Source organism: Cyprinodon variegatus, unplaced genomic scaffold, assembly GCF_000732505.1.
Source record: "Cyprinodon variegatus isolate N-32 unplaced genomic scaffold, C_variegatus-1.0 Scaffold43, whole genome shotgun sequence".
Classification (NCBI taxonomy): domain Eukaryota; kingdom Metazoa; phylum Chordata; class Actinopteri; order Cyprinodontiformes; family Cyprinodontidae; genus Cyprinodon; species Cyprinodon variegatus.
Window position 1 is genome coordinate 1,558,650 of NW_015150496.1, and position 27,467 is coordinate 1,586,116.

General features: G+C 37.0%; 1 protein-coding gene across 1 annotated transcript in view; it reads left to right on the forward strand.

Annotated features, from left to right (window-relative positions):
• LOC107081855 (neural cell adhesion molecule 1-like) overlaps nt 1–27,467 on the forward strand; it is a 452,491-nt gene that overhangs the window by 330,926 nt on the left and 94,098 nt on the right. Inside the window, exons 7-10 of the mRNA XM_015370183.1 lie at nt 2,568–2,728; nt 3,957–4,099; nt 16,384–16,413; nt 26,484–26,634. Of these exons, the coding sequence (XP_015225669.1) occupies nt 2,568–2,728; nt 3,957–4,099; nt 16,384–16,413; nt 26,484–26,634 (485 nt within the window). The remainder of the gene's footprint in view (nt 1–2,567; nt 2,729–3,956; nt 4,100–16,383; nt 16,414–26,483; nt 26,635–27,467) is intronic.

Sequence of the window (27,467 nt, forward strand, 5' to 3'; positions counted from 1 at the left end):
CGATACAGGCCGATACCGACATGGGGCCGATTATATCGTGCATCCCTAGCGAGTATGCTCGCGCGATATCTGGCGGGCCAATCAAATTGTCAGGGCGGGCTTTATACGATGATGGACAGATGATCAACAGTAACGTAATCAACCACGTCACCAAAGCGCGCTTGTATGACAACAACAATGGCTGCCGCTGGAGAGTTGAGGTGTGTAGATTCTGCTATTAGGTCTGTTCTAGAAGATATCGACAGCAAAGTAATTTTAAAAGAGGAACAGAGAAACGCGATCAAGGCTCATCTACTTATTCTAGGCGTGCAACTGCACGCTTTGATTTTTGTTAACGACAACTATGCGTCGCTTAGCACACGTCACGCACTCCGTTGCTCTTATTGGTTGTAGGTCTATCCAATTGAGTGCAGAGGCATTTTTTTTCCCTGGTTCGTTCGAAACACGCCCTATAATCACAGCTCTATGGAGCAGTATCAGACTCATATTCTGACTAGAATTGAGTAGGACTACGTCAGGCTAACTATGAGCATATATGTCAATTATTTTAGGACAATATTCCCGAGCTTCCCTGGCTTAACAAAACACCTGAAACAAACAGTTGCAGACTGTCTTCTTTAAATCAATAGGGGCCAAATAATATATTAATGATTGATAATATTGCTTTGTAGTAACACAGAAAGTTCAACATTTATATATTTCCAGCAACCTCTTCTTGATAGACTCTAATGCTAATAATGGGTCAACTATACTTGAATTTGCAAGCCTTGCAGTTACATAGGAGTCAGGTTACTTTGTCAAATTTTCATAATACAGTTAACCCTCTTATTTTGTGGCAGTTGCGTTCCCAAAAGAGCCCATGATACGTGAAATCCGTGAAGTAGTAACCTTTATTTTATTTTTTTTGTAACAATTATTATTAAAAAAATGATCAGATTTATACCCTCCTTTCTCAATTATTGCTTCAAATGTATTGTTCAGGAACGCATCTGCAGAGCAGAGGCGGTCTCTCTGTGTAGAGAAACATTTTTAAGTCCAAAGCATTTGTTAAATTTTTTCAGACCAGCCCTTGTTGGTAATAAATACTTGAACAGCACTGGTTGATGGCCTGGTATCTGCATCCTCCTCCTCTTCCCCATTCATGAATGTCATAGCTGTCATTTTAATCCAGTGTTTTAGCTTTTGTGCAGATAACGTTCGTATCCAGCGTAACGTTCTTTTTCTGCAGTCATTAATCCTGAAAGCTAAAAGATTCTCCGTCCTTACCGTGATCATGTTGCGGACAGTTGCAACCCCTTTTGCATCCCTATTCAAACTTATTGCTGCTGTCGTCCTAATGATGTTTTCTTCCTTCTTTATGTAACAAACGGGAGAGTCATTAATTCCGTAATTGTGACCTACAGCAGCACAGCTTCTATCCTCCTTTAGCATGTCCAGAAGTTTAAATTTTTCTGCGATAATTAGCATCTTCCTCTGCCTTTTCGGCCCGTCTACAAGTGCCTTTGTTGGTGCACAACGTTTTGTCGACATTATGGGTTTTGGAGAAACTTTGCAAACTTAAATTTTGCAAGCTGTTTTACGTACATGTGCACCTATATTTAAATATTAAACCATAATGTTATCGACACACAGGTAGAGAAGAAGTGTGGAGACTGTTTAGCCAATCAGAATGCAGAACACAATGCACAATGCAGATCCATGAAGCAGTGAGGCCATGAAAGGTGAACCGTGTTATAGAAAGGGTTCACTGTATTTCAAAAACTAAATTCTTTTGATGATGAGACAAAACTTGTAGGTTACAATGATCCTAATCCGATCTGAAGAATCAGATTATATTATATTTGACTAACATGGTTCCTGATCCTGTTGTTTTTGGTTTCCTTATTTTTATTTCATGTGTTTGCTTTTCTATATTAGTATCATTTGCAAACTCATATTATGTATAATGCAGATTTATTACCTACAAATCTGTGTTCATCAGATGTTTATGTTTAAGTATATTAATAATGGCTTTAATCTTTATATAAAGGACTAATTCAAAGTAATCAAAAGTTAGAATATTGGATTTAAAAAACTGTTATTTAAAAAGGAGTTTTAATCCAGAAGTCTAATGTTAGGGCCTCGCAGTCCTGGTCAACATGGCTCTATTGTCTAGATTGTGCTCTATGTAACCCATGAAATGCCATCAAGAACGCTTTTCCTTTTTCCAAGCACCGTAATGTAAAGCTACTTTTATTTTGTACCATTAAGATAATTTTGAAGCAAATCCCTTGTTAGAAGGAAACTCGGAAGATGTGGCCTACAGCTGGAGTCAGAAAATTAGAAGTTACCACATAAATGTATCCTCCATAATTAATTATACCAGTTATATACTTACTCTTTAACCAGATATGTATTACATATTTTGCAGTTAACTTGTTTCATTGCTTTAAAAAAAGTTGTTAAAATTAAAATCTTGTAAAAGCCACTCTTCATAGTCGAGTCTAAGGAAGGACAGTATTTGTAGGCTGCTCAGGTTGTGATGTAAACCTTTAACCTTTTATCCTTCTTCCCTCTCCCTCCTACAGTAACGATGTCGTCCTTCAAATGGGTGAAAAATACAGTTTAAACGAGGATGGTTCTGAATTGGTAATAAATGACGTCCAGAAGGTGGATGAAGGAGATTATACTTGCATTGCCGTCAACAAGGCAGGAAGGAAAGCCGAGATCGTCAGCCTGAACGTGTTTGGTAAGAGAATATCTCTGTCTGTGTAGTTTTTTTTTTGTTTGTTTTTCTCCCCACCCCCATCACTTCGGCCTTTTTTTTTTGCACTCATTGGCATTTGCTGCACAATCTTTTCCTTTAAATATAGCAGTACACACGGACATGATGTACTCAGCATGCCGTGTTCAAAAGTAATTCAACCACCTTTCATGTCATTTAAACATACATCAGTATAGACTTTTACTTTAGAATGTAACTACATTGATAAAAACTTTGGACGCAATTCTAAACTTTGTTCACTACATGGTGCCTCTTAAAAAAAACGTCATTCAACTCCAAGTCAAATGTATTTCAGTTCAAAACTCTTGACTACACCAGTTAAACTTGATCAAACTAAGCAAATTTTTATAAAAAGAATAACAGGATGAAGATGGTTGAAAACTATAATCAATAAAATGATTAAATTATATCAAAGTTAGGCATCTGTTTTATGTTGGAGAACCAACATTTGTCTTGGAAAGTTTTGTTGGAAGGAGGTCAACTTACCTTTTTATTTATTTATTTGTATTTATTCAGAACAAATTGGTTTAAACATGTCAATTGTTTAAACCTATTTTTCCAAACCTCTTGGAAATATTAAAAAAGAGGATAGGACAAGCATGAAGCAGCTGCTTTGTCCCCAAGCACAGTGGGGGCCATTATAACACGTCCCTGTGGAATTGTTTTGTGACGGTCTTATGATGGTTTTGCAAAACTCAGAGAGGAAAGTATAGCAGAGAGAAACTGCATCTTCCTTCATCAGTGTTCAAAATTCAACTTTAACAAGTGTTCAAATTTATCAAACAGTTGAAGAAACACAAACAAGCGCAGAAAAATTGAATCAAATAACAAAAAATCTGTAATGTTTTCAAAAATGTGTTTCTGGCTGGAAATCCAAATTAACAGACCAAAGGTTTCCATAGGAGATGTTATTTGTATCGCTGGCATCCCAGTGGCTTTGATGAAATGGTTGCATCTGATACTTTGATTTTAGAATCAGTTGCTTCAGAATTAAATTACTGGTGGATTTGTTTTATTGCCTCACCTATCTTCCTAAAAGATAGGTGAATAATGTTTTGAGAGATGATAAAGCACATCAAAGGGAGTGCAGTTCCACAGTATAAAATCTAATGTGTAGGCTGCAACTAACTCAGCCTCCCGCTGTGTCCCGATGCGTCTGGAGAAGCATTAATACATTCTGTTCTGTTTCCAGTGCTGCCCAGAATTACCTACTTCAACAACAACACTGCCTCTGAGTTTGATGAGGAGGTCACCCTGACCTGTGAGGCCTCGGGTGACCCCACACCCACCATCTCCTGGAGATTTGGAGACACAGTTTTCATTGATGGAGAGCAGGTACACCGCATTACTTTTTTACCCTTGAGTTGTTATTTGTAATCTGTTCTGACAAAAAAAATCTCTAAATGTTTTTACCTCTATATGCAGAGTTGAGAGCATCAGCAGTGTTTGAATAATAAAAGGAAACCCCAAATAAAAATATAATTTCTTTATTTTAGCATACTTTCAATTGCTCAAATGTAAGCTAATGTAAAAAAAAAACATATGTTACAGGGTTATAAGAAGCAGAAAAAATCTGTTTGCAAAAATCGTCTCAGTTTTAAACAGGTACTTAGATATTTGTAAATAGTTTAGTTCCAGCATTAAGATAAAACATTAATTCTCCCCAAGTTCAGCCGCCCAATTTGTTTTTTCCTGACATTTGCTCATTTCCATCCTTGATCGAAAGCCTCAGTTTAGGCAGAGGTGGCAAGGCTATCAATAAGGAGAAGTCCCAAATCTCACATCATTAATACTGGCTTTTGTGCAGAAAGCCCCAGATAAAATCTCCTAAGAGATCTTTTGGGAGGACATCCTGTGATCCAAGTAATCCTAATTCAAACCATTTGGCCATAACACTCCAAAATCTTTGTTGGGCACAAAAAAAAAAATCAATCATGGGACACCATCATACCATCCTACCATTCATCACAGTGGGATGACCGGTAGGACTTATTTTTTCTGATGAAAGTAGAATTTCTGCCTAGATGGATGAATTCATGTACAATTGTAAGTTTACCACTCAGTTATGAACCAGGTCTTCTTTACCAGACAAAAATGTAACCTTTGTTTTGTGGCTAAATACAGTTTGAAGCTAAATTTCACAGAAAATCTGTAAGGTTGCAAGGAGTGGACAAGCTTTTGCATAGATTTGGAGAACTTTTGCAGTTCAAGTGGGCAGATACTACCACATTAGGGCATAGGATCTTCAAAACCTGAGAAGGAAATTTAAAAAAGCAAAGAACTAAATGCTTAAATTAAATGAAAATGTTGATATAACATATTACCGTAGTGTAAGGAAACGCATACATTTGGAGCAAGGTTGTTAAAGGCTCAGTTCCTTTTATTTTTTCCTTTTGCAGCTTTGTTTGTTTTCAGTTTAGCTGTATTGAATATACTTTATTTCATATTAAAGAAAAGATTTTCGAAGTTGTTCATTATGCTGTAAATTGTGTAAGGCACCAAAGCCAGACAGTGGGGTATAGCAATTACACCAAGTGTATAGCCACTTAAAGGGTAGAACAAGAAAACTAGAGGAAGCATTATGTCAATTATCACAGTGGTTATCCAGTGCAATTGAACTTTTTGCTTCAGAAAACCTTTTTTTGGGCATAATCACTTCATAATCACGGTAAAAGCAACCTTTAGCTTCAATCCAAACAAGCTTAGTCTCAGCTAAGACCAGAGAAGCATTTAGCCACCGCTTTCCTTTCAGTCTTTATTATGTCTCCAAAATGACTCTAGTAAACTATATTTCCGCCATTTCCCAGAGAGCAGGACAATCATCTCAAATTGTTTCGCTTCATTTCATACAGAAACCTGCGATCATTTCATCAGCTGAGTTTGCTCATTGTAAACTCCAGAGTCTAACAGCTCTTTAAACTGGTCACGTTCTGCTCTCAAATGGTTTTAATTTTTAATAGACTCCATAGTGAATGCCAGAGGCGAGTGTGTGCAGTTTGCCATAAAACCAATTTCCAGGCAGTTCTTTGCACTGGTACTTACCAGTGTTAACACTCAGTGTATTCCTATGAAGTTGAAGTTGTTAGCTCGTATGGAGGGTCTTTTTGTACATGCGCTCTGAAAAGCCAACAGGATAATTAAGTGTGCGCAGGCTAAAAAAGCGAAAATCCATTCATTTTACATTAGCCCTAATTATTGCTTTTATGAGATTATTTTTCCCTGCTTGTGCTCATCTGTTCAGCACTATAATGACCTACTTTAGAAGTGAGTAGGCTCCGTTTTTGGAGATAAACATGCAATACTAAGTAAGCTGCATTACCAATGGGGTCTCTGTTGTTTGTATTTTTAAATGTGCATTTTATTCAATATTTTTAGAAGCGCAGGAAAGAAAAAAGGTTTGAAGAAATATTTAGACTTAGAAATATCAACAGTCAGTATCTTATGAGTTTGGATTAATGTGGATTTACTGATTTCTGGCACCTTTATAGTTGCAGTTAAAGAAGAATTGCAAGTATGGAGGACCAACTGTGACATAATTAGAAATAAATATGTAAATAAATAAATGTTCAATAAATAAATAGACATACAAATAAATGAACAAAACATATTAGAAATCTAAATGAATGTGTGCTTTATTTATTTTTTCACCTTATTTATTTCTGCTTTTGCTTTTCCCATTTTTGTATGAATTTTGCCTCAATATGCAACTTAAAAGAGACCGGTTTTAAGTTGAAAGCTTCTGCCTATTTATTGATTAGATTACACAAAATCTACTGTATATAAGTTAGCTTAACTGAGGCATTTATTAGCTTTGTTAAAAATGTTTTTTTATACTTCATTTGTCATGTGGGTCATCTGACAGGACATTTGTTTTAGTCAGCCACACAGATTGACACAGATGTTCAGTTGTCTGTTATTCTCGTTCGTCCCCAACAGAAACCTTTTAATATTTGTAAAAAAAACAAAACAAAAAGTGGACGAACGGTGCTGTTAACCTCATGATTCAGTTAGTGGGTTAGGTGGGATGATGTTTAATGTTCTACCATGGTATCATATCTGAGGATAAAACTTGATTAAACTTGATTCATAATAAAATTAACACATACAGCAGTAGCTATTCAGAATTTCCCTACTTTCCTTGATAAGCCCATGACTAGTCCCCTAAGATGCCTTTTTTAAACATCAATCCTTGTACTAAAATATTCTTTCTGTCATGATTTGTGGACAATAAGATCTAAAGAGAAGCGTCATCTCCTGGTCAGACCCTGTAATTCAGTGAAAAGGGGGAGTCAGAGTAAAAAAACATGCTCGCCCAGGAGAAGGAGGGGGTCACTCCAGTGGCTGGAAGTTGGCTGCCATTCGGCTGGTGTTTGACTGGGAAGGGCCATTTTGAATGGCTGCTATTATAGTTTTCACCAAGAAAACAGCTCTGTGTTAATCTCCACATGTCTAATGTAAATACTATTCTATGTGCTCTGATCGTTGGAAAACTAGCAGTTCTCTACTGCAGCGCTGCACTAAATAATTAAATATAATGTATTCCACAACCTTCAGTTGGTCAACACTGGTCTCACTTGATATAAATTATACTGGTTTTGGTAAATAGGACCCCAAATATTTTCTTCAATCATCTGCTGACAGAGAGAAACTTCAGAGTCAGCATTCGGCATGCGTAATGATGCGCCCAGGTGTGCCTTGCGCTATAGAGTACAGACGAGAAATATTTCGTCAGGGCAGAGACCGACATAACAAATCTACTACTGTACAATAGTTAACATTACCGACTATAACTGTCTGCAGAGTAGAATAGAAACAAATGAATAAATATCAAAACAAAGAATGCAAAATAGGTATTTGTTCCTGCAGCTGATTCATCAAGGGTTAAGCTGCTGTAGTGCTTGAGGGGTCTGGGGCTTATTATGATGCGTCATCATTACATACCATCCAACTGCTTATTTTTATCCATTTGTTTCTGTTCTCTCTCTCTTGGGATATCTGTCTAAAATCTATCAATCTCACAGTTTGACAGCTGCTATGACCTATGTCTACTGATTAGCCAATAGAAATTCAGCTGCTGCTGGAGATGCACCCCATTAAGATCTGATAGCGAAGATTAATGTGATGTGGCTGTTTCTTTTTTTATGATCCACTGGAGAAAGGCATGCGCAAAAACCAGCAACCAGTACATCATACAGCATATCTTCATTATATCAAAGATAACAACTGAACATCTGTCCATGTGTGCAGCTAAATCATGTTCTGTCAGAGCCTGCACATGACAAATGTAGTCAGGAGTTACAGCAAATAAAGTTGCTAAATGCCTCAGTTCAGCTTACTGTTTACCTCATGACAGGTAGCCATCTTTGGTGTGACTGCAGCTCGGCCTGCTAACATGTAGATTCCATGCAGTCTAACCAACTCATAGGCAAAAACCGTCCCCTTAAAGGAATAGTACACCCAAAACATGATTAGCCTTCATTTTCTACTCACCCCCATGCTGAACAACACTCTGGAGTACTTTTTTGATATCTCAAATGCATCTGGAGATCTGGGAGGCTTCTTGCTGTGTGCTGACATTCAAATAATGGAGGTCTATGGCGCCCAAGGCAGAAAGGTCCATAAAAGTCCACAAAAAACATGTCAATATTCCTCCATACTGCTCGTCCAATGTATTCCAAGTGTCCTGAGTGGGTAGCGTCCATAATTTACTCGAAACAAAGTCATTTAGAATGTTTTTAGAGCATAAACAGTAGTGTATAGGATTTCCTAAAAGCGCGTTCACGAGTCTACGCAAACCGCGGCAGACCAAACCAGATGTAAGTGCGCATTCAGCGTCTGCTCTGCCGATAATGCAAGCGTAGAAGAAGAAATGTGCTGTTTACCTGTGCAAAGAAAGAAACAACGAAAGAAAAATGTCTGAGGACTTCAGTGTTGAGGAAGAGCATGAGTTCTTTGCCGAGCTGAATGCGCTGGTTTGGTCTGCCGGCTTCCGTAGACTCGTGAACGCGCTTTTAGGAAATCCTATACACTACTGTTTATGCTCTAAAAACATTCTAAATGACTTCGTTTCGAGTAAATTATGGACGCTACCACTCAGGACACTTGGAATACATTGGACGAGCAGTATGGAGGAATATTGACACGTTTTTTGTGGACTTTTTTGGACCTTTCTGCCTCGGGCACCATGGACCTCCATTATTTGAATGTCAGCAGACAGCAAGAAGCCTCCCAGATCTCCAGATGCATTTGAGATATCAAAAAAGTACTCCAGAGTGTTGTTCAGCATGGGGGTGAGTAGAAAATGAAGGCTAATCATGTTTTGGGTGTACTATTCCTTTAAGACCCCCTCCTCATTTGCTTGATGAGGCAGGAATGAATACATAAATGGGAAAAAGACAGAGAGAAATAAATAGGGTGGAAGGAATAAACTGACTTAAAACATTGAGAGAAAAACTAAAACTGTATGCAGAAATGGATACATTTAAAGACAAGTCAATGATAAAGCTGAAAATTATAATAATAGCAAATAAATAAGGTTGTTATTACAAAGGTGAATAAAAAAATAAGCTAAGGAAAATACATGTTGCCCATTTCATTGTACGCCTCTTTGTTTACGGAGCAGATTCCTGTTTCAGTGTTTATTTTTAATTATCATTGTTGGTCCTCCATATTTACGATGGACAATGCAAACACTAAAAAAGTAGACGGGTATTTACATTGAAGTACTAGAACAAACGGAAAAAAGGAAAGTTAAGTTACATCCAATTGATTAATTACACTTCAATTGATTTTAATAACAAGCACAGTTTGTAAAACAATCTTTTAATATATTAGTACTTGCCTGCAAGTATTTTCTATGAATAGCAAAAGCAAAGAAAAATGTAGAAGCAGTATTATTAGTGGATTAATCCTGGAAAAAGATATAGCTTATCTATAATATACAGAAGTACTTTGTAGTTTAAACACAAAACGTTAAAGCATACAAAGTTTATTTCTGCAATAACGACTTCTTATCCAAGGGTGTGTATTAGCCCAGTTTCCTTAGAATATTAACTAGAATTAAAACAGTTTAAGTACTGCTTTAATTCATCAGGAACAACTGTTTGTTCAACTCTCCTGTTGAAATGAATGTTTCCTAACAATCCAAACCTTATTCAGTCAAATATTTATTGAGTGTAAGTTTCCTTTAAAAGGTTAGAACCAGTGGAACCATGCCTTTGCTTTTTGTCCAGTAAATTGTTCATAGCTGTTTAAGCTTAAAATCTCCAGCTGTTGATTCTCAGATGGTTTTAAATAAAAATAAATAATCACAGAAGTTTGTTCTGTTGTTTTGTTGCTCAACTTACCCATCTGCTGCATCCGCTTCCCACATAGTTGGGGGTAAGTTGCTTCAGAGAGGTTATTTTCTCACATTAAAAATAAATATTATCATAATAGTGCTGCTTTAAACTTGTGGATTTAAAAAAAAAGAATAAATTTGTGTTCCAGATCATGTTAAATACAATAGTAATGTTTATTTCATTTGATATTAAAGAAACATTGAAACTTTTAATCTCTAAGCTCCATTCCCTATAAGTGCAGGTTTATCCTGTGTAACTGTATAAAATTGATGGTTCACCAGCTTCATGTTTGAAAGAGTTACTGCGTCATTCTTGGGGCAGTAAACAGGCATTGCACAGAACACCTGTCCTGTCGCGTCCCAAAGGATGTAAAGATATTTAGGCCACAGTGGCCTACTTTGGTCCTCATTCATTGTCCCCTGCTCTGCTGTGATGGATGATGGCCTAAAGCTGCCACATGAAGGAAAATCTTACATGATATTCACATCTAAAAAACTAACCCATGGTCATTATTTACGCATAACCCTTAAAACCATGAAATAATCATCATAAAAGCTTTTTTTTTAAGTGGAGATGTCATTGAACATTATGGCAGATGGAAAAAAAAATTATTTGTGATGTATTAGGCATTAAAATGTCACTTTTCTATTCACTAAATTTGTCTTATTGTATAAGATATATAAGATTACCGTATATAAATATAGAGGTCTCAAAAACTTGTGTCAAATAGGATGCCTTTTGGTTCTAAAGGGTTGCGGCTTTTGGTGTTTTTGGCAAGTCAGCTTCACATGTATAGACGCATTTTAACACAAGGTAAATAAATATGCTTTACTATAAAGTAGAGGTAGGTGTGCTGTTGTCAGCGTTGGGCACGTTACTTTAAAAAAGTAATTAGTTGTAGTTACTAGTTACTTCTCCCAAAAAGTAATTAAGTTAGTAACTAAGTTACTCCACAACAAAAGTAACTAGTTACTAGTAAAAGTAACTATTGCGTTACTTTTGCGAGTGTATGAAATTAATAACTGGGGATGTCTATGTCTGAAATCCTGTATTTGGGTTGTTATAGATACATCCATCCATCCATCCATCCATCCATCCATCCATCCATCCATCCATCCATCCATCCATCCATCCATAATTCTCTCTTTCTCCATATAGGCTAATGATCGTTCACGCTCTCCGTAGTTCCCCTGTGGCGCGAGCACAGGGCGGGCTGTTATGCGCCTTTGGCGAGTATGCACGTTTCCTGTCGCTTGGTATATTCTTCTGGTGTTGCAGGAACTCTGGCAGAAGCAAATTGGATCGGCTACATTTACCCGCTTTTTACTAACAACTGAATTCCTGTTGAGTCGAAATTCTGACCCATGCACTTCTAGATATTTTGGACTATATGGCCCACTATTGTGGGAGATGTTTCCCATAATCAGAGACAAGGAGGTAATATATAGATTTTAAAAAGATGCTCAAGAAGGGACCACTGAGGAATCCATCTAATCATTGGTCACTCAGATTTCTAACAATCAAATAACAAATTTAATACCAGTCCATGTAAAGATTGGTGTTAGTTCAGCACACTTTTTCTGACTAACAATAGATTTTTAGATCAGCTAAGTGAAGTGCAGCATTTGAAATCCAGTTATAATAAGTTTTACATTCTTCCCTCAGTTGTCATTTAACAGTTTTGCATTTATAATCCATTTAAAAGGTTTATATATATATATATATATATATATATATATATATATATATATATATATATATATATATATAAATTAGTGCATTAGTTTAAAATAAGAAATCTGTTACCTTTTTTAGTTTGATGCAAATCTGTTGTAGCCAGATTACATTTGTTTAATGTAATTTGACCATTGCATTTTTTAGGGCCTCTTTAGTGTCATGGTGTTACAAACTTCAGACCCAAATGCAGAAAACCGAACAGAGAAACCAGGGAAAAGGTTTAACGGGTTTTATTGAAGAAGTTAAACAGGGGGAGAAGTGTTGCTCTGAACACTGCTGAACCGGAACTGTAAAGTGAGGGGAAGACACAGCGGTTAGTTCAGGCTCAGTGGGAAATTTGACTCGTGAAACTTGGAGAAGAGGATTTGGTTGCCGACTCACGTTTCCAGAGAAGTTGTTGATTCCTTGACTCCTGTCTGTGTGCCGTGTTTACAGTGTTTGTCTGATTCGGTGGAGGGCGGAACAGGGTTTACCCATAATGAGGTTGATAGTAGGTGAACGGAAAAACTGACTGCCACTCAGATTTCCTGCGGTACTTGAACAGGTCGTAGTGGAGATTAATCCCTTTCTCAGTGAGAAACTCAAACGATCTTGGGGGAAAGTGGATCCAAATCTCCTGTTTGAACCCCAGCTCAGTTAGAAGCTCAGTTGATCCTTCCAGGGAGTGAAGGTCCCAGAAATCCAGTTTGCAGGATGACTTCCCTAAACTGGCAAACACTCTGGCGTCGAAGTAGTGGCAGTCAGCAGCTTAAGAACACTCCGTTTAACGAGGAAACCATCAGCAGGTGTGTGAGGAGGCGGACCAGAACCAGGCGCCTCCTGGTGGATGAAGGGAGACAAACACAGTAACACAAACACAAAAACAGGAGTCCTGAGATTTAGGGCTTTTTGTTTGTGCTTGATTACAAAAAAATCCCATACGTGGAAAGTAGAATGCAAGATTTGGATTATTTTAGCTTAGAAGTTTAAGATATAAAGTACATGGGTTATATATAGAGAAAAAAAACAAAGCAAACAACTGTTCTTCAAAGCAGTAGATTTGGAAGCACTGGCTAAAGTTCAGGTCAGAATTTTTGACAGAGATAAACAGTCAAAACTAAACTGTGTGCACTAATTATTAAATAATCCTAACATTAATATGTTAGATAATTTATAAAAGCATTGGTAGAATAAACCGTAAGATCAACCAGAGACATAGATTCAAATAAAAACCTCTAACTGCCTTCATTGGTATTACATTTTCCAAAGACGTTAAGTGGTTTCGACTTGGCTTGAGTCTCTGCAGTTTTCTCCTATTAACCATGCAATTTATCACTGCCAGAAAGTGGAAACAATCACGGCTGCATTGCAAGTTTCTGAATCTTATCTTCCACCTGCATGACAGTCTTTGCATTGCCCATCGCTGCTCACAGTTGTCAACAAATGTCCCCCCATTCACAGCCTGTCACCACCGACCCATTTTCCTATTCATCACTGTCACAAATGTTTCGATTTTATGTTCGCACGCTCAGAAAATTTCTCTAATTATATGGTGATGGTTCTCTAATATTCACTGGATTGTGATTCATTATTGGGCTTCTGTTTGTGACACTTTGTCATCTGTTTTCACGTCCGTCAGACATAAAGAGGACAGTTTTATTCATAATGATGTCCAGTGGCTGTACAGTAATTTAACAGAACAGGCCCTACTTATTTTTGTATTACTGTCAGGTTCTTTTTAAGAAAAGCTGGCTCCAGCATCACTTTGCGACTTTAAATTGAGGATTTCCAGCATCAGGTTATTTTTCTGGACCACTGTTGGAAACCCAGGAAGCTGCAATTAGAGAAAGTGCAGATTAGGAAGGAAAGGTGTCCAAGTGCCTGCAGTCACTCACCTGTAATTAGTTTAATAGCCTTGTTTTCCACTGCATAGCCAATTTCTTTCTACAATACGTTAATTAATAACTAGCTGAGAAGGTTTCATGCAGCGTCAGGGAAATAAGATCCTCTTCAGCATTCTTGCTGAAACAGTTCAGTCTCTGTTTGCTGCTCCACTGATGTGACTTTAACATCTATTAATCTGACGAAAAAATCTTTAACTTTGTGACAGCTGGTGTATCTGATCACTGTTTTAATTAGCTTAGTTTCATGTGTTTTGTGGCAGGTTTAATACTGGAAAAACTAAGTGCTTGGCAGGTACTGTAAGTTGTTTTATTTCAACTTACATACAGGTACACTCATTTTCACTGTTCATTTCAAATGTTTTCACACCAAATTCCAAATTTTGGATAAAAGGGTTAATTTCCAAGTTTTTATTTTATTTTCGAAAGTTGTTTGAAATTTTGTTTTGCAGTTTTTATACAGTTTTATGACATATCTTTTTGTGTATAAACTAAAACCTTCAGCAGAAAATGGGAATTTGTAAGTAATTTTTTTTTGTGTCATTAAAAATTTGTAATACTTCATTATTGTCATTTTAAGGGACAAATCTGATTCAGAAGTGAAGATATTTAGACAGTTACTAAATTGTAGTGAGTTTGGGAAAAGGTAAGTTGGTCCTCTAGAAGCTAACTAATAAGCTCTTGAAATTGAGGCAATGTTTGCAGTTTTAACGAATCAAACCACAATTGATTGCATGTTTGACATACAGAAATATATGGCAGATATTTCATGAAATAAGGACGTAGGAGCTATTCAAATCTTCTCCACTTACCTTGATGGGCCCTTGGCTGGTCCCGTACAATTCCTTTTTTAAACATCAATCTTTGTACTAAAATATTTTTTCTGTCATGATTTGTGGACATTAAGATCTAAAGAGAAACGTGGAGTCAGAGTAAAATAATTTGCACGCCCAGGAGAAGTAGGGGGTCACTCCAGTGGATGGAAGTTGGCTGCTATTCGGCTAGCGTTAGACTGGAAAGGGCCATTTTGAAAGGCTGCTACTGTAACTACATACAGTACTAGTGAATAATGCAGTGGCAATAATGAAAGCATAAGAAACAACTGGAACTGTGATGAACAAATCAAGATGTTATCTTGGAGTACCACTGGGGAGCTTGGAATGGAAGGTGGTTTAAGGATGGTTTACATGCAAAGATGTAAAAATTGTTGGGAGAGCCCCCACTGTTTCTGGTTTTCCTTCTTATATTTTCACATTATGAAATAAAGGATAAGAGACTGTTTTTCACGCGTTATGACGGCTTGTCTGCAACACCAACGGTAAAACCACCGTGTAGCTCCACCCTTGCTCCTTTTTTCTCATATTTTTCCAAAACAAAAGAACTTCCTGGCAATGCTCTGGAAGCCTAAACAATTTGCAAAGTGTGTCTAAATCAAATCTTACCTAAAAACAAACAAATAAAAATTGAAATATGTCCTAAATTTAGAACATCAAATTTTACTTCTATGTTCTATAAATGAGCCTTACACAGACCAATGACAATAATAAATCAGTGATTGAACAGTTTTGGTCAGATATTGAGTTTTTCTTCAGCCACACAAGAAGAACAGCAGACCACACATGCACAGATTCCACTCAGAAGATTTCACCATCAAACAGGAGATCTCAGCGAACCGCTCAAGATGCACACAATTATGAATATGAATTCAAGTTTGCAATGTTTTAAAGGTAACAATGTTCAGCTTTGGGTAAAAAAAAACTTATGGAAATGGGTATGTATAAACAAAAGGCAGGTGGATACAATACAAAGTTTTTGCTTGAATGCAAGTTAATATTCATAGTTTATTATGTATGAATGAACTCTTCCAAGTATGACAGGATAATGGCTATTTTTAAGTATGCAAATGAGGCAGCTTAGTCTGATTTGAAAACACCAAAGGAGGATGATTTGGATGTTTACTGTGGTGTAAAGATCATGCAAATATTCCCAACCCAAGCACTGATAGCATGTAATGTTCTCGCCATCCCTGCATTAAGCACAGCTAGTGAAAGAGGCTTTTCTTCTGCTGGGGGGGGGGTGTGAATCAGGAAAGGAGAACACAGCTTAACAAAGATGGTGACTGTTGAAAAATAAACTCAAGAGCAGGGTTTCAATATCAGTGGTTAAACATCCTAGTTAATAAAATATCAGGGCATCTTGGAAGGGGAAGATTGGCATGATTATCTCGCAGTGGGACTCCTACTTTGACATCACAAAGGTTCGCTGTTGGAGAAAAGCATCTTAGGCTAAGCAAGTCTGCCCAAAAATATATTTTAATACTCTCTACATCTTTATTGGGGTTCCTATACTCTGATAAGCCTTACAAAGCATGGAGAAATCTTATTTTAAGGCTATTTTAACCACATTTTAGTTTTAAAATCAGGATTTTTGCCACAGTATTGCAACCCGTAGTAAGTTAAGTCTGCTATATTTTAAACAACTTATATAAACAGTAGTACAACAGCCTTCAGTTAAGATCCATTTTGATATTTTCCCCCGTGAGTTTTTGGGGCTAAAGCATTTAAGACAAAGAAAATCCACTCTGCCCTCTCTCAGTGAATCCTGTTAAGAAGCTGATTCATCCCACTGTATCTGCCTTTGCTTCCTCTGTCTTTCTTTCCAGGCATCTTGGACACGACCAGAAAAATATGAGGTATTGCTAAAAATATCCTAACCTGAGTCAACTAATATCCCAAACTTACACTGTAGACCTCCCTTTTTACCATTTCCATTGCAGAGGTGTTGTTATCTAGCCTGCTTTTAGTATGCTTTAGACTTGAACTATACGCATAATGTGTAGGTCATTAGACACATAGTGCAGTCAATTTAATCCAATTAGTTCCAGTAAACACTTTAGATTTACTCTTTTACTTCTTGTTGCTTTTTGTTGTCCTTTGATCTGATCTTGTGATCAAGAAGCAATCTGAAAGTAATTTTAGTTATTTTCTTTGTGGCCCTGCTGCTATTTCTACTCCAGGGTCTGGTGGTTCTTGCTCCTCGAAATCCTTTTTGTGAAATGAAAAAAGGCACAGTTTGCTCTGCCTTGAGCAAGCTTTTGGTCTAACTCGCACAAATCCTAGCACAGTGATTGCAAATGGTGCATCCACCCATTGGGGGCCAGGGGCCTGCATGTTTGGCTTTAACTGCACAGTTGGATGACTCTTTCAGTCACCTGGGAACTCGCTGCTGTCATATCTCTGGGTCAGCTCATCCAGATGAGAAGAATGTCTCCCGTTTCCCTGGAGGTCTATATACCACTTTTAGTTTTTCTTCTAGAAGTTTTGAGATACTTTTGTTCGAAAAATTACGTAATTTTTATATTATATTATTGCTTTTTAAAAGCACAGCATTCAAACTGGATTATTTTAGATTGAAAATGGCGAAACATTGTTAATTTTACAAATAGTTGCAAGTTAAAAAGCAGCGGAGGCTTAAGTAGAAGACATGCAGTCTCTTGGTCCTCCACAGACCCAACAGAAGACTTTAATCAAACTGACACCCACTAACATATGCACTCATATAACCAAAAATACTGGTGTACCTCAGTGACCTAGTATATAACCTAAACTTTAATTCTTTGCAGTTAAATAGTTCACACCGTGGAACTATTAGGTGTAAAATATATCAGCCAGTTGATTTTGGTCGTTTTGATATTTCTGGCTAACAGCAATAAAAAAAAAACATGTTCTAGTTTCTCAGAAAGTTGCAGTATTACATTATCCTAATTAGAAATAATGTTGATACAAATATGTTGGCCAGCAGAATAGTATTTTCCAGGGAAATGAATAGTGTCTGCCTACAGTACTTGGTTGGGCCTCTTTTTACATGAATCACTGCAGTAGTGCAGCGTGGCATAGAGGAGCTCAGCCTGTGGTTCTTATCAAATGTTATGGAAGCCGAGGTTTTTTTAGAAGCAGCTTCTATGCAATCTGCATTTTTGCCTCTGCTGTGTCTTATCTTTTTCTTTAAAAAAAAACTTCTTTATTCAGGCCAGTTTGCCAATCAGTACAGAACCTACCATGGTGATTTATGCAGGCATTGATACCTTTGGACGTGTAGACAGGTACCAAATCCTGTTGATAAATTAAATGAACATCTCTGTAAAAAAATAAATAAAAATGTTTAGCAGAAGGGCGCATGAAGGGCTCTAAAATGTCCAAATAGATAGCTACCTTATTGTGGACTTTAGAAAATCCAGTGGACCAACATCAGCAGTAAACATGGTCAACAAAATAATTACTAAATGTGCAAACATGACACTGGACCACAAGCAGCTCTCTTTTTTTATTTCTGTCTATGAGGGCAGATATTCGTTTGATTCCCACTTTTTACAACTGTCCTACAAATTTTCCTTCCACCCAGCTTTCCATTTAATGCCTGGAATTATCACTGACTAGTTATTTGGCATGACGTCCTTCGACAGTTTGCTCTTACTTGAGGAGGGCAGGCATGCTTGTGGCGACAGTGGAGAGGAAAAACTCCCTTTTAACAGGAAGAAACCTCCAGCAGAACCAGGCTCAGTGTGAGTGGCCATTGCTGAGGCCGACTGGGGTTCAAGCAGACAGAAGCAGACATAGAAAAAGAAGCATAGATACAAAAGTCAACTGTAAAAGGCGGCCCCGTCCAGGAAACACACAGCCAGGAAGACGAGCTCTGAGCCAGCTCCCATGTCAGAGAATAAAGAGAGCACATCCAGCCAGTCAGTCAGAGAAACAGGACTTCACTGGAAAAACAGGCCGAACTCGAACATCTATAAACAAAGCAGTCTAAACCTATAGCGGCATAACTATAGAGATAGCTCCGGATAACCTGAGCCACTCTAACTATAAGCTTTATCAAAAAGGAAAGTTTTAAGCCTAGCCTTAAAAGTAGACAGGGTGTCTGCCACACAGACTAAAACTGGTAATCGGTTCCACAGGAGAGGGGCCGATGCATGTCTACACCATAATATTGCTACTGCACAATATTACTGAAACAAAGTATTTTGTATTAGTCAAATTATCAAAGAAACTGAACTTTAATTTTAATTTGTTCTAAGCAAAAATTATAAAAGTACAAATAATAATTAATCAGAATCAAGTCACTTTGTGTGGAATTAATCTCTGTAAGATAAGTGTTAGTTTTTGGATTTAATTACTGAAACAGTTTCTTTTTCTGTTACACTTTAATCCTGATAGCGGCATCTATTTTTTCTAAGACAGCTGTTTTCACTAAGAAACACCACATTCAGAATCATTTGGCCTAACTGCTGCATTTTGTGAAGGATTCTTAGATTATTAAAAATGAGGTTTATGTTTGACACAGAGCAATACCAGAGTCTGACCATTACGGAGTCACCTCGGTAAAAATTTCCTGGGAGCAGGTTTATGGATCTGCAGGCTAAATGTACATTTAATGCAGAATAACTTAATTTATTTTGTAAAGATTTTTCACTCTTAGTGTAACCTTGTAGCCATTGTGAAACATGACCAGAATAGCTAGAGTTTATGAAGACATATCACCTTTTCCCGGGAAAAGATATTAATTTTCATGTTTTTGCTGCTACAGTGAGCTTTTTGACTTTAAAGGACATTTTATTTCTTTGTCCTGAATGTATAGTAGCTTTGGACCATCTACTTTAGATGCTTTAGAAGTCTTTTATTCCCATTTTAGCTTATTTATCATTTCTCTAATAGTTATTTTTGTAAGGTTAGATAAACACAGGTAAAAATGAAACACATAGCTTTTAAATGATCAGATAACAATTCTGAATGTTTTCTTATTTCTATAGATGAGTCAAACAGTATTTTCTACAGATAGATGAAACAGCTAAACTCCCATCATTTGGGTTGATTAGATAAAGATCCAGACCAGTAATGATTATGATAGAGTTGATAGCTGCCAGGTGCAGGACGGTTCCTATCAGACACAAGTGAGGGTAGATAACGATAAGAACAATCAGCTGCAAAAGCATCCTGACTGTAGGCCCAGACGATGTCTAAAAGTCTCCTCAAAGTTAAGGATGAATAAATCCGAAACAGGTTTATTGTCAAGTGTTATTACAGAGGAACTGATATTTTCTGGGTTCTTATCAGTTCAACACTTCTCAGTGCAATCGCATCAGAATAATGCTTTGCCCGAAACGTCCGCCCTAACCCCTAAATCCATCAATCACTATATAGAGCGGGGACTGTATAGTGGACGTTATAGTGAACTCAGTTAATGACCGTTCAGACAGATGATTTTTGCTTCCTGTTGGTCACATAACTCCTCCACCACTGCATAGTGCCTGCGCCATGTTTTTTATTAGTTGCCTATGGTTACAGCGGACCGCTGTGACAGCAAGTCTCATAATTCTTTGTAAGGACAGCTCTAAGGGCCAAGCATTCTGGGATATATCTGCTCGTCCTGTAAGCATGGACGAAAACTACTTTTCAAGGTGCATTGTGGGAAATTTTAGATTCCACTACTTTTTCACCCACTAATCATTCGGACACTCATCTAAAATGACGTAACCACTCTATAGTGCCCTATATAGTGATTAGGGCGGACATTCGGATGCAGCTGTCATCAAATTCAAATTTATATACAAACAGCACTATATTAATAAATTAAATATCTGGGAACCTTTCCAAATTTTTTAACATTACAACTGCAAGCTGTAGACTATTTGTCAGTTTATTGTTTTTGAGTATTGTTTATGCCGCCTATGTCTGGTCCACATATGCCATGAAGCAGCAAATGCCACACCTTAAAATGATGCAGTATGCCTTATTTAGGCTGATTAGCTACACAAGTGTGGCTGATAGGAAATCCATGAAGATTCATTAAAAAGAAAATGATTCCAATACATCATGTGGCTCCTATTCTGAGCTCCGATCCTTTCACCTTTTGTGGGGTAAACAATAAAAACATTTCAGAGTAGGAACGGAGCTCCAAACTGCCATGCTGAATCTGGACAGCCTTTAGTCTTCTGAACATCATTACATGACACTCACAAAGTCAATGCGTGTCAAATCAGGACTACAGCTTTCTGGAAAATAACTACCGTATTTTCACGACCATAAGGCGCACCGTACTAAAAGGTGCAGTCTCAGTTATGTGTGCCATTACTGTATTTAACACACACATAAGGCGCACTGGACTATACTGTAGGGCGCGGGTTTTATACTGGTACATATCCTCTACTACGTTTAAATACCTCTACTGCGTATTTAAAAATAGAGCGGGAGCAAAACTGAGTATGTTTGTGCTTTATTCATGTATTTATTACAAAGTATTAATCAAACCCATCAAAGTCATCATCCTCTGTTTCTGAATTAAACAGCTGCACTAAATCAGCCATGCCAATTTCCCCTTCTTCGCTGTCAGAGTCACTTTCCGTGCCGGGCGGCTCCTCGGAAATAATGCCGGCTTTTGCGAAAGCTCGAACAACAGTGCCAGCAGACACGTTAGCCCAAGCATCAACAATCCATCTGCAAACGGTGGCGTAACTTGCCCGGCGCTGCCTTCCACTTTTCGTGAAACTGTGGTCTCCGTCGGTCATCCATCGCTCCCACGCCGCTCGCAGCCTTACTTTGAACGGCCGGTTCACACCGATGTCGAGCGCTTGAAGTTCCTTTGTCAGACCTCCCGGAATAACAGCGAGCACAGCGTTCATTTGTTTCACCGTGTTTTCACATCGGCTGTGAGATGGGCACGCATGGAGTCACAGATTAACAGCGATGGTGATGCGTGGAAAAAAACCACATGGTCTCCTTACATACACCTCCCTCAGCCACGCTTTCATCATCTCCTCATCGATCCAGCCCTTTTCATTTGCCTTAATAACGACTCCAGCTGGAAAAGTCTCTTTAGGAAAAGTCTTTGTCTTAAAAATCACCATAGGCGACAGTTTCTGTCTATTTGCGGGCACCCAATCCACGCCCACACTTCCCCCTTTAACGTTCTCATGGCGGCCTCAACAACGTCTGCAGTAACAACACACATAGGGTGCGCCGCACATTTTGAGGGAAAAAAAAGACGTTTATATGCGCCTTATAGTCGCGAAAATACGGTACAAATTTTTTTTTTTCTGGAAAACTGAAGAACTACAAGAACTACAAAACAAAAAAAAAGTTTTTTGTTAATGCTGCCGTTTCTTTGCTAATATTCTATGTAAGGCCTGAATGATGGTGAGATTAAAGTGCACACAGCTTTTGTTTTCTTAATAGCTCTTTGCCAAAGACATTTAGTTGCAAAGGTTCTCATTTAGGGATATCAGAGATGTGTTTAAACTGTAAAACTTTTCAGATAAACTAATGTTCCTCATGCTGTGGATTAATGCTGGTATACCAGGTCAAATGGTTAACCTAAAGTATGATTGAACTCATGACTGCAGTGCAATTCGTCCAAGTTGTGCATTTAAGGAAGCAAAGAAGGTTGACCTTTAAACAGAAGAACGATTTGATCAATAATAATCTGTTTGTAGAAGACACTGGGTTATATCTGTTGAATGGAGTGTTCAAGTGATCTTTCATCAAAATTAGAAAAGGTCAAATAACCATGATATATTTATTATGAATTTTTCTGGACCAAATGAGGGCTCTAAGAAGAACCTCAAAAAACATCACATAGAATTTGCAGTAGCTCTTACAAAGGCCTTTAAAATGAAAGGATTTAGATATGAATCTAGTTGAAAACTTAACCTGTATTGTTTTAGTGCATAATGTTTTAGTTCATTAGGCTGTTTTTAAAGCAGATGTTATACTATAATTTTTTTTACTTTTTTTCTAAGTTCTAATATTCCAGATTTGTGAGCTAATCGAATCTAAATATGTTTAGTTTTCTGGCAAAGGGGAGAACGGGACCTGAGATATTTTGGCAATGGTCAAGTACATTGCATCCAGTTTAGAATACAAAAAAAAATTGTCTTTGAAAAAAACTAAAAGCTCATGGAAAAAATAAAAACAAAAGTATTACATGGTCTACTTGCTTCTGCTTGAAATAGAGAAGATCAGTCATTTTCACCGCTGATAGCTATGCTTCAATATAGAATAGAATATTAAAGAATAGAAAATCCCTTTATTGATTGATCCAGAATGGGGAAATTCTGGTTTTACAGCAGCAAAAAGATTATAGTAAAACTGGTCACACAAATGTGTAATTACCGTGCACCTGGAGAATAAATGACCAATATACAGCTGTGGACATTTTTACAGCAATTGATATTTGAAAATAGCAGCAACATCAGAGAAGTGCAAAATGACAGCAGCATGTTATTTAACTGTCTAAAACAGAAACTGTGCAAAAATCAGCATGAATGTAAAAACTTATTTAGGTTGCTGGGAACAGTGGTGGTTATAAATTCCGTTGAACATTTTCTCTTTTTATATTGTTTTAGCTGTGAATTAAAATGCTCAGAATAAAGTGAGCGATAAAATTAGCTATTAAACTCAGATGATCATTAATAATTNAACTTATTGAGGTTGTTGGGAACAGTGGTGGTTATAAAGTCATACAGCTGCTGGGAGGAAGGATCTGTGATAACGCTCCCTGGTGCATTTAGGGCTCAGCTGTCTGTCACTGAAGGAGACAGACTGCTGTTAAGTTAAGGCCCTATTTATATTTATAAAGGACAGACTCCTTTAGTTTCACACCTTGACTACCTATGATTTTTGAGACTTTAATTGAGTATTTTAGTGTGGGACCGCTCTGTTAGTCAGCTGTCCAGGAGTACAAAGCAAAAGGTTGGGGAGAATAAATCACCTTTAACTGCTTAAATAAAGTTTCAACATTTTATCTTAAGGATTTCTCTTCTTTCTGTGCTCCATTTGTGTTGGAAATAAAAGTTATCTTTTAAAAAAGATATCCATCATATCGGCATATTATTTTCCAAATGAATCCAATTCTTAATTCTATCCTTCCTAATGAACATTTAGTAATATTCTGGATATCTGAAGTAAACAGAAGCTTTTATTTTGAAGTTAATTATACAAGGATTATAAGGAAGTAGTGATTCCTCCATAATTTACAACATGGCTAAAGGTTAAAGAAAGAAATAAAATTTTTCAAATCGTGCTTTACTTTAGGGATGCTATGAGTTTATGTTAAAAAGGATTTCTTTACATTTTATATTGTGTTAAAACCTCTTTCAGTCATAAGCAAGAATTAGGCTGGTTTTAATTGTATAAAACATCTTAGTAACCACACCAATCACGTTGCTTTACACAATGAAAAAAGTAGAAAATGTAAGAAATGCAGGGGAATAATTAAGGGAAAATAAAGATTTTTCATAAGCATAGAAAATAAATCGATTTGAAAAACCTGTTTTAAAGAGAAACACTTCGACAATAGAAATTCCGTTGAACATTTTCCCTTTTTTATATTGTTTTAGCTGTGAATTAAAATGCTCAGAATAAAGTGAGCGATAAAATTAGCTATTAAACTCAGATGATCATTAATAATTGTATTAAAGTTGAAGGTATTCTTTGTCTGATAGGATTTCTCAGTTAATTTGCTTTTGAAAAATTACCAGAATAATAAGAGAACAAATATTTATCCAGACTTGGAAAATCCTATGAACATTTGGCAATCTGTATGGATGATCTGATTGAATTGTCTCTGCAAACAGCCTTGATGTGACATGTGTGGTGAAGTAGTATTAAATTGGTATACAAATAAACAGATTTGAAAATAGAAATATGAATTATGGCACCCCCTTGAAAAAAAAACTGCTTCCTGGTTTGACATAATTATTTTATAAAGAAAATCAAGATTTCAACCTTCACAACTCTGGTTTAACTTTTGGTTGAGCTTCCAAAAGCATAAATGTACCACCTCCATTAACAGTTTACATAAATATGATAAGCATAGGTGTTTCCATCCATTACACCCTTAAGGAAGAAGACTGGCTCTTTGTTCCATAATGGGATGAGCAAATCAATCCGGAAACAATATCTAACAATACTGAAAAGATGCATGAGCTAAAGCTAGAAAGTAGAATTTTTTTAAATATTTGTACACGTTTCAGGGTTTTATCCACCTTTTTTTCCTTTACTGTAATACTTCTTAAAAATGGGACATGTTTATGAAGTTTTTATATTATGTACTTTTCATTATAGCTGTTATGCATCTTTAAAAAAACAAGCTGCTCATATTAAAAATGTCTTGCCGTCCCATCTCTTTCAAGTTCAGCATTAAAATCAATTTGATGTGAAATCAAGCTGATAGATTCACATCCTTTATTGTCTGGGCTGATGAATTAATCATTTTTAAAGGTCTGCCCGTTCGCTCCTGTTTCTGCTGTCTCATTAAAGTATTATTCTCCATTAACCTTTCTCTGTTTGCATTCAAACAGGCTGCATGGGTGCAGTAAGACAAGATTAATGCTGCCCTTTTAAAATGTTTCAGGACACTCCTCTGCATCTTGTAGTAAACAGCAAAATATTTTCAACACATGTGCATCACATCTTTCTGTAAAACATATACGCTCATGCTGTATTTCTGGAACTGAAAAAATATGGGTAAATAAATATAATGCATAACACCTGAAGCACAGAGCATGCTTGAATTATTAATAAAACACAGTGGAAGCTGGAAGGTAGATGTATGTCCTCTGCTGGTGTGTGTGGGAAGAAAAGCCTTTACTGCTCAAGTTATTTTATAGCCATATCATTATTATTTGTTTTATATTGGACCTTTTGCATGTCTGATCCCCACTGGCTGCTGTAATTCAAATGAATGAATCCCACAATGTTTATGTCTGCTGCAGATGGCATGGAAAGAAAGAGGAAAAGGAGGCTGTCAAAAGCCAGTATAATGTAAAGCAAAGATCAAGGATCAGGCCAGGTGCATAGCTTCATTATAAAAACGAGATGAATACTTTTAGTGTACTTGGTTTCTGGTTGCACACCTGTGCAGAAACCCTTCGGAGTAAGAAAAAGCAGAGCAGTAGGTCCATTAAAAATGATCCTCTACTGAAAATAAAATCGGGAATTTACAGGCTAATTTCCTTTATTGTTTTTATGCTTCTCCAGCTGTAAGTATACTGCTTTTAAAACCCCAAAACAGCCTCCAAACAAGTAATGATGCCAATCAAAATGAAGAGCGTAACGTTTTTCCTTTTTACACAGACTGACTTCCAGTTGAAGCTATGAGTTATTTACTTATAGGATCTTGTGGGTGCAGACAGAATACAGTGCAGTACCTTAAACCCAAGCTACACATAAAGAATTGGATTTGAGGATATGTACCGCTGAAGTTCTTCTAAAAGAAAAAAATTCTATATAACTTTAGATTCCAGTAAAAATACATTCACTGAAAATTCTAGCTTTTTAAAATTATTTTGTGCAGGTGTTAAATACAGTTTGGACTGTATTTAACTTTTCTACGATCATTTCTACTTTACCTACTTACTGAAATCTTGCAATCCGTGGTGTAAGCTTTTGTGCATCCTTAGTTTTAGAAACTGGTAAAGCTTAACTAATTAAGGTGATAAACACAACAGTGAAAGGACTAACTACTATATTATCCATCTGTGGTGTTGTTTAAGTTGTAATAACATAATAATTAATGCATCTAACTTCAGTAACGTCAATAAAATGCTGGTCCAGTTACTTACACTTTTTAACTTTTTTTGCGTTTTTGCACAACTAAACCAACCAGTCTTGTTTTTACCCTCCTTATCTTGTTGATGGTGTCTTGTTTTTACTGCAGGCCTCTGTTTATATGTGTGTTTAATTTTTTTTGTGTGTTTTTCTATAGAGCCTTGATAGGAACGTTGTGGTGCGAAGCCACGCACGGGTATCCTCCCTCACCCTGAAGAATGTCCAGTACACGGATGCTGGTCATTATCTTTGCGTTGCCAGCAACTCAATTGGTGAAGACAACCAGGAAGTGTTCCTCGAAGTGCGCTGTAAGTCACACAACTTGGTCTCTGCCTTTTAGCTCATATATGGACAAAAAGATAGTTCAGGACTTATTTTATGTGATTGTTTTTAGTTGTTTTACATGTTCTCTCATGCCGCAACACCTACCCCAATCCATGTTTTAAATATAAATATATATATATATATATATATATATATATATATATATATATATATATATGTCACAGCTCTTCTGTTAGCCATCCCGTCATGCACTGATCGGATGCCAGACAGTTGGGTTTAAAAAAAAAAGATTTACTGTAAAGAATGGGAGAGAAAAACAAATACTCTGGTTAGCCTCCCCTCTGGTTCACCAACAGCTGTAATGCAATAAAAAGTCCAGTAATCCCTCGGATACCCAACTTCAACTCTACAAAGAAGATGGCCAGACCGGAGCACTCACCACAGCTGGGGGCCAAACAGCTTCTGTGGAATTGTCAGCTGTTCCCCAGTATTTATAGGCCAACCAGTAGGGGGCGCCACAAACCACTCATTACAAATAATTATAAAACATATTTTAGTAGGATTTAATGTACATCTTCTAAAACCCGTTATACATATATATATATATATATTAAGGGTGGAACGGTTCACAAAATCCACGGTTCGGTTCGGTTCACGGTTTCCGGTTCGGTATATGTTGATTGTTAGCATGACATGTTGGTCGTGTTGCTGTTAGCATAAACAAAACGTGTTGCACAATACTTGCACACTGTTGCACTTTTATCCACAACTTTCTTTCCGCCGTCATCGTAGGTCACTCTAAATGCAAAGCGGTCCCATACAGCAGACCTATAAAGTGCTGCTGGCGCGTCTTCCA